The sequence below is a fragment of the Sus scrofa genome, chromosome 1 (assembly GCF_054392235.1).
Source record: "Sus scrofa isolate SSC_HxYL_T2T_F1_AM1 chromosome 1, Sscrofa_HxYL_maternal_Yorkshire_Landrace_v2.0, whole genome shotgun sequence".
In the NCBI taxonomy this organism is placed as follows: Eukaryota; Metazoa; Chordata; class Mammalia; order Artiodactyla; family Suidae; genus Sus; species Sus scrofa.
The window spans coordinates 204,790,193-204,803,437 of record NC_139383.1 but is presented as its reverse complement, the minus strand read 5'-3'; the positions used below and the strand labels follow the sequence as shown (position 1 = coordinate 204,803,437).

General features: G+C 39.5%; 1 protein-coding gene across 11 annotated transcripts in view; it reads left to right on the top strand.

Annotated features, from left to right (window-relative positions):
* Positions 1 to 13,245, top strand: part of SYNE2 (spectrin repeat containing nuclear envelope protein 2) — a 440,757-nt gene that overhangs the window by 352,124 nt on the left and 75,388 nt on the right. For all 11 annotated transcript variants that reach the window (XR_014820403.1, XR_014820402.1, XM_021074116.2 and 8 more), the window contains 6 exons: positions 7 to 138; positions 3,666 to 3,862; positions 6,263 to 6,395; positions 8,368 to 8,550; positions 8,966 to 9,112; positions 10,935 to 11,111. Coding sequence is in view for 9 of the 11 variants with exons in the window: in XM_021074116.2 (XP_020929775.2) it covers positions 7 to 138; positions 3,666 to 3,862; positions 6,263 to 6,395; positions 8,368 to 8,550; positions 8,966 to 9,112; positions 10,935 to 11,111 (969 nt within the window). In the remaining 2 variants the exon portion in view is untranslated. The remainder of the gene's footprint in view (positions 1 to 6; positions 139 to 3,665; positions 3,863 to 6,262; positions 6,396 to 8,367; positions 8,551 to 8,965; positions 9,113 to 10,934; positions 11,112 to 13,245) is intronic.

Genomic DNA, 13,245 nt, shown 5'->3' with positions numbered 1-13,245 from the left:
CTCTAGAAATGGGAAGAATTTGATGAAAAGTATGCATCTCTTGAAAAGGACCTGGAAATTCTTATATCTACGTTGCCCTCTGTCAGTTTGGTGGAAGAGACGGAGGAAAGATTAGTGGAAAGGATTTCATTTTACCAGGTATTTTGCTTCCATTTAAGCCATCAAAGTCATGGTCTGTAGCACTTTGTGTTTTTATTATGCTTTGATTAAACTATTTGACTTTGAAGGTGAACAGTCTGAATAGAAATGAAATATGTTCATCACACAATTCACAAGGAGACCTTTCTGGGGAGAAGGGGGATTTGCTTGTGGTTTCCTCAGCATGGCCATGTGTCTGACATGGGGTTAGGACCTTGCTTTGGGTCCTGGCTCTCACTTATCCTTTGTCAACTTTCTGTCACTAAGCCTCAGTGTCTTTTTCTGTAGAGTATAGATGATCAAAGCTGGTTCTGCCTGTCTCTGGAGGTTGATGTCAGTGGGTATGGACATGAGCTAAAGTACGCAAAGAACTTTGTAAACCATGGATCTCTAAACATATTTTAGTTTTATGACTACAGTGAAGACCTGACTGGATGTAGCCTATGAGAAAGATAGTAATCTGTTACCTACCACCAGCATTATGAAAAGACTTCAAACTTGACATTTTTTCTTCTGTAACGTTTGGTATGGTTATTAACAAAGTCTGGGTCTCAAATTCCAATGCTCTAGAAAAGATAAGACCTTAAAATGGCTCTGAGTGGCTCTGATAAAAACAGTTTTTATCTTGCATTGCACTGCTGGAGATGGCTATGGGATAGCAACTCTACAAAAAGAGCAGGTTTGTTGCCTGACCAGACTGGATGGAAGAGGAAATCATGAAATACTTAGTACACTCCCAAGCATTCCTCAGAGGCATCTAAGCCCCTATAAAGACCATTTTCCAGAGGCTGGGATGCTATAGTTAGGCTCTGGATATCTAGGAAGCTGCAGTTAATCTCCTGGCCTTCTTTTCATATTGAGCCCAACTCACAGATAAACCCACATCCCCTGGGGGTGGGAAGCTGCTTTCTGATTCTGTGTTAGCCTGGGGATATGGGAGGTACCATCTAAACTGCCCAAAGAAAGCAGTTGAAAGCAGATGGCCTTTACACCTCATTATAGTAAGAAGGCTGTTCCTACCAGCCAACCTGTTAGAAGCCTGATTATTTCCCCAAGAGTGGCCGTGTACCTTAAACTGTAACCTGTGATTCTGTTAAATTTGAAATATTTAAGAAATGAAATAATCATTCTAAGACTTTTATAATACATTTGCCAGGTAATTCCCATTGTGGCTCAGTGGTAGCGAACCTGACTGTTATCCATGAGGATGCCAGTTCAATCCCTGGCCTTGCTTAGTGGGTTAGGAATCCTGTGTTGCTGTGAGCTGTGGAATAGGTCGCAGACACAGATCAGATCCTGCGTGGCTCCGGCTATGGTGTAGGCCAGCAGCTACAGCTTCCATTTGACCCCTGGCCTTGGAACTTCTATATGTTGCAGATGCAGCCCTAAAAAGCAAAAAAATAAAATACATTTATCTCACAAAGCCCATCTTATAGCATTCCTTAGGTTATCAGTGGTCTTCTGCGTAATGGAGAGGTTTGTATCTTGATCAGTGGACATCTGTGGCCCAGGAATGTAAGTCAGTCAGTTGTGTGACCTCCGGGGTTGAGCATGTTCCAATGCAAGTCAGCAACTCATGGGCCCAGTGACTAGTGCAATCTGACTCCCTTGTATAAAATGGGGAAATTAAGGAGTTCCCGTCGTGGCGCAGTGGTTAACGAATCCGACTAGGAACCATCAGGTTGCGGGTTCGGTCCCTGCCCTTGCTCAGTGGGTTAACGATCTGGCGTTGCCATGAGCTGTGGTGTAGGTTGCAGACGTGGCTCGGATCCCGTGTTGCTGTGGCTCTGGCGTAGGCCGGTGGCTACAGCTCCGATTCAACCCCTAGCCTGGGAACCTCCATATGCCGCGGGAGCGGCCCAAGAAATAGCAACAACAACAACAACAAAAGACAAAAAAAAAAAAAAAAGGGGAAATTAAAATCTCTTAGGGATGCTCTAAAGATGAAGTGTCTTGCCCTGAAGACTTAGAAAATTAGAACCAGTTTTTTTTTTTTTTTTTTTTTCAAACTGATGTTAGAGGTGTTCCTCTAGCCTGCAGACCCAGGCAGGGAGAGGGAGCTATAGCTAAGAATGGTGGAAACAGCATTTGGGGATAGAATTTTTTAGTAATTTTTAAAAGACTTAAGTTAATTGGAAAATAGCAAATGTTCTGTTTTGATCACAATTTATTTTTTAAGATTACATTTAAATAACTGTCAGAATACATGTCATTAGCCGAACCCATCTACAGAAGATAATTGCCTTTAGAGTTCTCTTCCGGCGGAGGGGCAGGGGAGCATTTGTTTTTCACAGTCTTGAAGAGTTTTATTTTTCTTTTCATGGAGTTGGATTAGCAGTGTGCTATTTTCATTTATTCTTCTGAAGTCCTCCTCTTCCTTTCTCCCTCCCAAATCCTTAGATCCACAGGACTCTAGAAATGAGTTTTTCCCCTATTACTTAGGTCTAAAGGATGATAAGGAAATGTTTTTCCTTCCTTCCTTCCTTCCTTCCTTCCTTCCTTTCTTCCTTACTTTCCTGAGGCTGCCTCTGTAGCATATGGAGGTTCCCGAGACGGGGGTCCAGCCACAGCCACTGTAGAAGCAATGCCGAGTGGTTATGCTGTGAGCCACATGGGAAGTCTAGGAAATGTTTTCTCATCTATCCCTTCATACCTTGGCTGCAATGGAAGATGCCTCCAGGAGTTCCCATTGTGGCTCAATGGATTAAAAACCCTACATAGTGTCTATGAGATTGTGGATTTGATCCCTAGCTCAGTGGGTTAAGGATCAGGCATTGCTGTGAGCTGTGGTGTAGGTCATAGGCACAGCTCAGATACCACGTTGCTATGGCTGTGGCGTAGGCCAGCAGCTGTAGCTCAAATTCTATCCCTAGTCTGGGAACCTCCATATGCTGCAGGTGCAGCTGTAAAATTAAAGAATAGGATGGAATAGGGTAGGATAGAATACTTCCAGGGGCCAAGCAGGAGAAGGGCAATTAGGGACGCTGACTGGGGGACATTTGCAGGGCTGGTGGGGGCCTCGGTCGGGGAGCACCTAGGAAAACAGACTTTTCCAAAGGAGTCTATTCCTACATACTTCCCACCAGTCTCTCCACTTGCAGTTGCAGACCCAGCTTGCTAGATCTTCCAAGAGTCACAGGAAATCCTGATTTATATGTAAAAATGCCTTGATTTGAAAAATAATCCTTAGGTCACACAGAACCTGTCTGCAAGCTAAGTACACCCTGAAGGCTGTCATCTTTTGAGTTTCTAGGTGAAGGAATCAACTATCAGATCGAAATCTGTGAATTTCCATTTTCTCTTGCATGTGTAAGTCTGTGCAGTAGAAATGCATTGGTCAAAAACTCTCATTGTGAAGATAATAATCCACTAGCCATGTTTGTTCAGCCCAGCTCACAAGAGTCTTGAGGATTTGGAACATGTTGTTACTTCAGTAGCCTCTACGATAGGTTTTTCATGATGTATTTGTGAATTGATTGGCTGGTTTCAACTTAAAATAATTTATTCTATGACTTTACATTTATTAGCAAATAAAAAGAAACATTGATGAGAAGCATGCTCGGCTTTACCAGACTCTGAATGAAGGCAAACAGCTGGTAGCATCAGTGAGCTGTCCTGAACTAGAAGGCCAGATTGCAAAACTGGAAGAACAGTGGTTGGCCCTAAACAAAAAAATTGATCATGAACTACACAGACTACAAACGCTTCTCAAGCATCTGCTCAGGTATATCTTTTTTTTTTTTTTAATTACTCAATGAATTTTATTACATTTATAGGTGTACAACAGTCATCATAATCAAATTTTATAGCATTTCTATCCCAAACCCTCAGTGCATCTCCCCACCCCTTGCAACCTGTCTTATTTGGAAACCATAAGTTTTTCAAAGTCTGTGAGTCAGTATCTGCTCTGCAAAGAAGTTCATTGTGTCCTTTTTTTAGATTCCACATGTAAGTGATAGCATTTGATGTTGGTATCTCATTGTCTGAATGCCTTCATTTAGCATGATAATTTCTAGGTCCATCCATGTTGCTAAAAATGCTGGTATTTTGTTCCTTTTAATGGCTGAGTAATATTCCATTGTGTGTATGTACCACATCTTATTGATCCACTCCTCTGTCAATGGACATTTAGGTTGTTTCCATGTCTTGGCTATTGCATATATTGCTGCAATGAACATTGGAGTACATGTGTCTTTTTGAGTCATGGTTTTCTCTGGATAGATGCTAGATGCCCAGGAGTGGGATTGCTGGATCAAACAGTAATTCTATTTTTAGTTTTCTGAGGAATCTCCGTACTGTTTTCCACAGTGGTTGTACCAATTTACATTCCCACCAACAGTGTAATAGGGTTCCTTTTTCTCCACACCCTCTCTAGCACCTATTGTTTGTAGACTTTTTGATGATTGCCATTCTGGCTGGTGTAAAGTGGTACCTCATAGTGATTTAGATTTGCATTTCTCTAATAATTATTATTGTTGTCAGTTATGTCTTCTTAGGGATTGACCGATGTCAGATTTATTGTGGAAAAGGCCTCAGAGAGATTCTACAGTCAACCAGTTTTTACATTCACTGCCTCTTGTTGTGCAGTGTTTAATAGTCCAAAGCATTTGGGTTCCTCTTTTAGGCTAAGTGGGATCTAGAATCTCTGATGCTTGCAAGACTCAAGATAATAGATCATCAGTTCTATGAGAAGTAGGAATTATAAAATTATACATTACCTTTATACCATGATGTTGCTCTTTCCTATACTCTTGCAAAGTGTTTTTTAAATTAAGAAAATTTTTAGCTAACAGAAAGAGTTTTTGTTTTTTTCCTTTTTTTTCTTTTTCTTTTTCTTTTTGTTTTTTAGGGCTGTACCCGCAGCATATGAAAGTTCTCAGGCCAGGGGTCTAATTGGAGCTACAGCTGCTGGCCTACACCATAGCCACAGCAACACCAAATTGGAGCCGCTTCTGCAACCTACACCACAGCTCACGGCAACGCCGGATCCTTAACCCACTGAGCAAGGCCAGGGATCAAACCCACCACCTCATGGTTCCTAGTTGAATTTATTTCTGCTGCGCCACGACAGGAATTCCCCAGAAGAGTTTTTAAAAGCCTTTGGAGTTCTTCAAGGAATTTTTTTTTTTTAATTTAGCTGATCAAATCTTTTATTTTTTATTGAGGTATAGTTGATTTACAGTGTTGTTTAGTTTCTAGTATACACAAAATGTTATATGTAGTGTGCGTGTGTGTGTGTGTATATATCTGTGTGTATATATATATATACACACACATATATACATAAAATCTTTTCCATTATGGTTTATTACAGGATGTTGATATATAGTTCTTTGATACACAATAGGACCTTATTGTTTATCTATTTTATATATAGTAGTTTGTATCTGCTAATCTCAGACTCCAAATGTATCCCGACGCCCCCCACTCCCCTTTGGTAACTGTTGGTTTGTTTTCTATGTCTGTGAGTCTGTTTCTGTTTTGTCAATAAGTTCATTTGCATTGTGACTTAGGTTCCACATGCGAGTGATACCATATGGTATTTATCTTTCTTTGTCTGACTGACTTTGCTCTTGAACCCCTTGAGGAAGGTAGAAAACATAGAACATTTAAACCTTATTCCCTTCCCTGCCTCTTAAGGGGACTGTTTTAATGTAAAGAAGTTTGGAAGGATAGCATCTTGCTTGGATAAACACTGGATCCAAGCTACATCTGTGACCTACACCACAGCTCATGACAACACTCGATCTTTGACCCACTGAGCAAGACCTGGGTGGAACCCTCATCCTCAAGGACACTAGTTGGGTTCATTTCTAATGCACCACAATGTGAACTCGCTCTCATGAGTTTACTTTTATGCAGTTGTAATAAATTTTAAAAAGAATATTTAAAACTACCAAATACCTCTGTGTTCTTGATTAGTCATAATAGTCGTAGGAAATGCCAGGAGCATGCGATTTGGGGCCTAGGGTGGAATAAGGTATAATTCTTTAAAAAAAAAAAAAAATCATGATTTTTCTGAATAATAGGGTTGATCAACACAGGAAAACCTGCACTGAAACAGAAGAAAACATTCAGTGATGCATATCATTTCTGATTTCCTTTCTCACTTTGCTCCTGTTAGTTATAACAGAGATTCAGATCAGTTAACCAAGTGGTTGGAATCTTCTCAGCAAACTCTGAATTACTGGAAAGAGCAGTCCCTCAACGCATCTCAGGACTTGGAGACAATCAGAAGCAACATCAACAATTTTTTTGTAAGTTGTAATGGAATATGCTCAGATAATTGGTAATATTGGTAAGCAGTAAATAATCAAGGGAAATTACAAGAGTTGATGTGGTCTCCACAGTCACTGGTGGATAAGACTTGGGCCAGTAGCAGTTGCATTCTTCAAACTTAGAACTATTTGTTGATTTATATGTTCATAATAATGAGAAAGTATGTGCGTTTATATATATATATATATTTTTTTTTTTTTCTTCTTTTTACAGCCACACCTGTGGCATATGGAAGTTCCCAGGCTAGGGGTTGAATCAGAGCTGCAGCTGCAGGCCTGTGCCATAGCCACAGCAATGCGGGATCCGAGCCAGATCCTTAACCCACTGAGTGAGGCCAGGGATCAATCCCGCATCTTCATGGACACCATGTTGGGTTTTTCACCCACTGAGCTACAACAGGGACTCTGAGAAGGTATATTTTTAATTGACCCTATAAAATATACATAAATTTAAAACTTGTTCTGACACAGTATGTTTTACAAGTACAGAAAATAACTCCCCTCCCCACTCCCAGCCCAAAGCCTCACAGGATTAATTCATAAATGTTAGTTAATAAATACATGATTTCAAATTGTTATACAGAATTGATATTTCTACTAAAATGTTATCGTATTTTTTTTTTTTTTTTTTTAGGGCATAAGGAGGTTCCCAGGCTAGGGGTCTAATCGGAGCTGTAGCCGCTGGCCTACACCAGAGCCACAGCAACGGGGGATCTGAGCCGAGTCTGCAACCTACACCACAGCTCACAGCAACGCCGGACCCCCAACCCACTGAGCGAGGCCAGGGATCGAACCTGCAACCTCATGGTTCCTAGTCAGATTCGTTAACCAATGAGCCACAACGGGAACTCCCGTTATTGTATTTTTTTGAGGTTTTTTTGGAAGAAAATTAAGTATTAACTTTTATAATATAAATTATGCTTTTGAAACCTTTTTATCTTTCCCTTAGCCTTTTCTCATTTCTACATTTTTTCATATTTTGTAGCTGACCACTCACTTTGATATGAAAATGTAAATATTTTAGAGATATATTCAAAATAAACCTATAGCTACACAGGAAAGATTTCAAATATTTTAGTTAAAACATTGTTGCATTTAGTTCATAGAATGTTTGTTTCTTTTTATATTTGAAGTGATGATTTGTCTATTTTTTTACTAGAATATAGTTGATTTACATTGTTGTCTCAATTTCTGCTGTCCAGCATAGTTGCCCAGTCACATATATATGTGTGTGTGTGTGTATGTGTACATTCTTTTTCTCATACTGTCTTCCATCATGTTCTACTCCAAGTGATTGAACGTAGTTCCCTGTGCCATACAGTAGGACTCCATTGCCCATCCATTTTGAATGTCATAATTTGCATCTATTAACCCCAAACTCCCTGTTCATCTCACTCCCTTCCTGGTATGTACAATAACAGTGGTGAAAGTGGACATCCTTGTTTTTTTCCTGATCTTAAATGCTTTTAGATTTTCACCATTGAGAATGATATTAGCTGTGGGTTTGTCATATATGGCTTTTATTATGTTGAGGTAGGTTCCCTCTATGCCCACTTTTTGGAGAGTTTTTATTAGAAATGAGTATTGAATTTTGTCAAAAGCTTTTTCTTCATCTGTTGAGATGACCATATGGTTTATTTTTTAAAATATTAATCTACTAAATCATTAGCTGCTCAGAGGCAGGAATTCCATCTCTTTTGTTCCCTGCCATATGTCTAATGCCAGGAGCTGTGCCTGCCACTTAGTAGGAAATATGTGTGTGCATGTGTGTGTGCATGGATGCACATTTACATATATGAGCACATATACATACACACATAAATATTTACTTTTTGAATTGAATTCAGCTTTTTAGTTTTAGACTCTTACCAGTTATTTTGACTCTTAGTTATTACTTCATGCCATATTTAAATTTTAAAAGGTTCTAAATATCAAAACTGTTTCCTTTTAGGAGTTTTCAAAGGAACTTGATGAAAAGTCCTCCTTGAAGACTGCAGTTCTGAGTACTGGGAACCAACTTCTTCACCTAAAAGAAGCTGACACGGCAACCCTGAGAGCTTCTTTAGCACAGTTTGAACAAAAGTGGACAGTGCTCATAACTCAACTTCCAGACATTCAAGAAAAACTTCACCAGGTAAGTATTGAAAGACCCAGAATTTGAATTAGCATTCACTTGTTAGCTCACAACTCTTTTAAAATTATTCCTCTGACTCAATAATTTTCATTGACACCATCTATTTTTCTCTGGCACCACTGAATATAGGTCTTAATTACTGGACTCTCCTCCAATGGGATCTTTCTTAAGAGAGAAATCAGGCTTAATTACTTTATTTCCCAGTTTATCTGCACCACTGTGTTAGTTTATGTGAAGGTCATCGTCATTGTTTTGGGGTCACTTATTCTAAGCTTGAATGCTGGGTTTGTTTTTGTGAGTAACCTGCATAATTATGTAGCAGGACCTTTTATCAAACCAGATATCATCTTTAGTGATGTCCTGATTCATTTTGTTAACTGCAGGTAATTAAATGGAAATCATTTTGTCTTTGCAGCTTCAGATGGAGAAATTGCCATCTCGTAAAGCAATCACAGAAATGATTAGCTGGATGAACAATGTGGAACATCAAACTGCAGATGAAGACTCCGAGCAGTCACTTAGTTCTGCATCTCAAGTTAAAAATCTTCTTCAGAAGTACAAGGTAATTATACAAAAAAGCCAGAAGCCTTTTCATTAAATAAAGAAGACAAGTCAGTTGGAAGGGAAATACTGAACAAAGAGACACATAGGATGTAATTTAGTAAAATGAAATCTAGGGGTGAGAAACAGAATATGGATGATTCTAGAGAGAGAAGTTAGTATGTTTGCTCTTTGTCTCCCCAGAATCCTTTGGTAGCTCCCACTACCACAGGATGGAATCCAAGCTTTTAACTGGCCCTGTCCTCTCTTTTTACCTCTCCAACCCCTCTTCATGTCCCTGCTTAAACCCTGGGCTGTTCCACTCATGCTTTGGTGCATGCTGTACTTTCAGTGTCCCGCTTTTAGCTGAAATCTTCTTAGTCAATCTTTAAGAATCATGGAGTTCCTGTCGTGGCTCAGTGGTTAACGAACCCGACTAGTATCCATGAGGATGTGGGTTTAATCCCTGGGTTAAGGGTCCAGCGTTGTCATGAGCTGTGGTGTAGGTTGTAGACACAGCTCAGATCCCATGTCAATGTGGCTGTGGTGTAGGCTGACAGCTATAGCTTCTATCGGACCCCTAGCCTGGGAACTCCATATGCCGTGAGTGTGGTCCTAAAGAGACCAAAAAAAAAAAAAAGTCAGTTTAAATATCTCCTTATTGGGGAATCTACCCCAACCCTCCATTCCAAAGGTCTCCGTGCTACCATCAGTAGTTCCTGTCACCTGATATTATCATGATCTGCTTACTTGCCTACCCTCCCCCACCTTGACTTAGTTTCTTGAGAGTAGGGTCTCTCCTTCAACTCCCTGAAATAACATTCCTAGTCCAGTACCTGCCATCCCCTAGGTAGGTCATAAGTGTTCTTTGGATAAGAGAATGTGTAAGGAAAATTTGATATGCTTCCACAAATAGGTAGGAATGTGGCCTTCTCTGTGATACTTGATTTCAAGTCGATCTAGCTAGCATTTAGCAAGCTACACACCAACACCTCTTGTGTGCCAGGCAAGGTGTTTGCCACTAGGAACAGAGAGATGAATGAAGACCCCTGTCATTACTTTAAAGGACCTCACAGGCTAGTGGATCTAGCCTCTGGGCTGGCAGAAGATGTATGACCTAATCACTAAGGATGGTGTTAGCAAGGGTTTTATTTTTATATCCTATCCTATCCTAACTTTAATGAGTGGCAGAATTTGGAGCGGGCTCACAGGTATGTATTCTCAAAGGCCCTTGTAACTTGGCACATACCACTTTGTTTTACCCCCTGTCCCCATGTCTCCAAAGGAGGTGCTAAGAACTTGCCAGGATAAACCCAACAAGGATCAGGCTTGACAAAGCATGGTTGGCTCTGGGAGGGTTTAGGCTTGCTCTGTAACTTGAAGTCATCCAAACTGGGAGGCCTAGCTGGTCTCCAGAGGGAGAGAGTCTGCCTGAACTGGGTTTTCTGGGTGAGTCGTAACTTCAGACTTCCCATCCTTCTGTTTCTGTGAGCTCAGGGGATGGCTCTGGATCCCAGCAGAGCTCTCAGGAGCCCCTCATGAGAACCTCTGTCAGTCCCAGGTCCTGATTTTTGTTCCTATGATGCAACTACTATACATGCTGCCACCCTTGACTTTTCAGCCTGTTTGAAAGCAGTGAGTCTCTCTGTCCCCAGTAATGTGGAATCTCCCGGAGACTCTCCACTCAAAGCAGACTCTTGGGGTTGGGGAGGATAGAAGACTCCAGATGGTGCCCTGGCAGGAGCTGTGGTACCTACAGTGCCCCAAAGGGGGAGGTCTTGTTCGTCTCACCTGCTTCGGTGCAGGCTTAGGTGGTTTCATTTTGTTTTGTTTGTTTGTTTTAGGAGTTTAGAATGGAAATGGACTATAAACAATGGATAGTTGACTTTGTTAACCAGTCACTTCTTCAGCTAAGCACCTGTGATGTGGAAAGTAAGCGCTATGAGAGAACAGAGTTTGCAGAGCACCTGGGGGAGATGAATCGTCAATTGCACCGGGTCCAAGGAACACTGAATGGAAAGGTTCGCTCCTGGGTCACAGGCCTTTGCAAGATACCACTTTCTGACAAATTTTAAAAGACATTGATGTGATTACGTTACATTTAGCCTAGTAATCATCTCAGTTCTAGCCCTTTTAAAATCCAGTGCTTCAGCATTCTCCATTGGTGTACGTAACAGTAGGAAATCGTTTTTATATTTCTTTGCAATTTCTTAGTGGGAAATTGAATTAAGCAAGTGAAGATGAGAAATTTTATTTAAGAAGATGTCAAGTATTATGTGAGGCTACTAAATGGTCAAAGGTTTTGACATTTTTTATGAATGTAGATGTCCAAAAGCAGCAAAGCTATTTCAGTTTTGGAAAGTTTATAAAAAAGGAAGAAAAAAGTATGTGGGGTTTTGGTAGATTTTCATTCTACCAAATGAAAAGATTAAGGAAACTTATTCTTGGGAAAATACTTAATATTTATACATAATAAGGACAATTGGTTGATTACTTTATTGCATAGAGAATGCATACAAATGGATTCAAGTGGACAAAGAACATAAACAGATAATTTGCAAAAGATAAAATTGTGATTAGGAACTAAACATGGAAAGTAAGAACTTCAATTATCAGACATTTGAAATAAATGTTAATAACATTATATAGATTAGAAATTAAATTAGAAAATTTTAATAAGGTAGAGATAAAAGCCCAAAGCTTTCACCTTCATATATTGCAGATAATGGCCTATATACCCTTCTGGAAAGCATTCAGAAAATTTCAAGAACCGTAATGATCATCTTATCTTTTAACCCAGTAGTTCACTTCTTACACATTTATCTTAAGTAGTCCTTCAAAAAGGAAAAGATATGTGCACAAAGTGTTCATTCAACGTTATTTAAACTAGTGAAAAATGTAGACTGCTTGAATTTCCAACTCCAGAGGAACATTAATCAAATTATATAGTGTCCATTTAATGAAGTATTGGGCAGCCTTTTACATTAATACAAATCATATGTCATGACGCAGCAAGTCCCTATGGCATATGAGATGGAACCTAAAACTTTATGTATTTATTTTTTATTGTAATCTAATGAATATTATAAGCATTAGAAATGAGAAGAATCACAGACAATAAAAAATGTTCTTTTGGAGTTCCTGTTGTGGCTCAACAGGTTAAGGACCTGATGCTGTCTCTGTGAGGATGCAGCTTCAGTCCCCAGCCTGGCTCAGTGGATTAAGGGTCTGGCATTGCTGCAAGCTGCGTCTTAGGTCACAGATGTGGCTTGTATCCAGTGCTGCTGTGGCTATGGTGTAGGCCTCAGCTGCTGCTCCAGTTCAGCCCCTACCCTGGGAACTTCCCTGTGCCGCAGGTATATCCATAAAAAGAAGAAAAAAAATATGTTTTTATGCAACAAAAGAATATCGGACTAAGTGAAGTCAGTCAGAAAGGGAAAGACAAATACCATATGCTATCACTTATATGTGGAATCTAAAATATGGCACAAATGGACCTATCTGCAGAACAGAAATAGACTCACAACATGGAGAACAGACTTGGGGTTGCCAAGGGGGAGGAGGAGGGAGTGGGGTGGACTGGGAGTTTGAGGTTAGTAGATGCAAACTATTACATTTAGAATGGATAAGCAATGAGGTCCTGCTATATAGCACAGGGAACTATATCCAATCTCTTGGGATAGAACATGATGGAAAAGAATAGAAGAAATAGAATGTATATATATGTATGACTGAGTCATTTTTTTCCTGTACAGCAGAAATTGACACAATGTTGTAAATCAACTATACTTTAATAAAAATAAATTTTTTTAAATATTTGAAATTTTTAAAACTTTTTAAATTAAATTGATGAATTATTTGTCATTTTTTATATTGACCTAATTTTTAAATGAGCCTAATGAAGCAAATCTGGGGAAAGAAAATTTTCTTAAGCTTTACATAATACCAATAGATGATAAGTGAATATTGCATGATTTTGTTTTGTACAAATCTAGAACTCCAGAACAGCCAGCCTTTTTACCAGGCTAGCTTCCATTTCAAATGTTAGATTTTTTTTAAAGGAGATTTTAGTTCTTATTTCCTGATTTATGCATTCTTATTCCCAAGTTTCTTGGGAAATCTTATGCAAAGTATTCAAAATCTTAGAAAAAACAA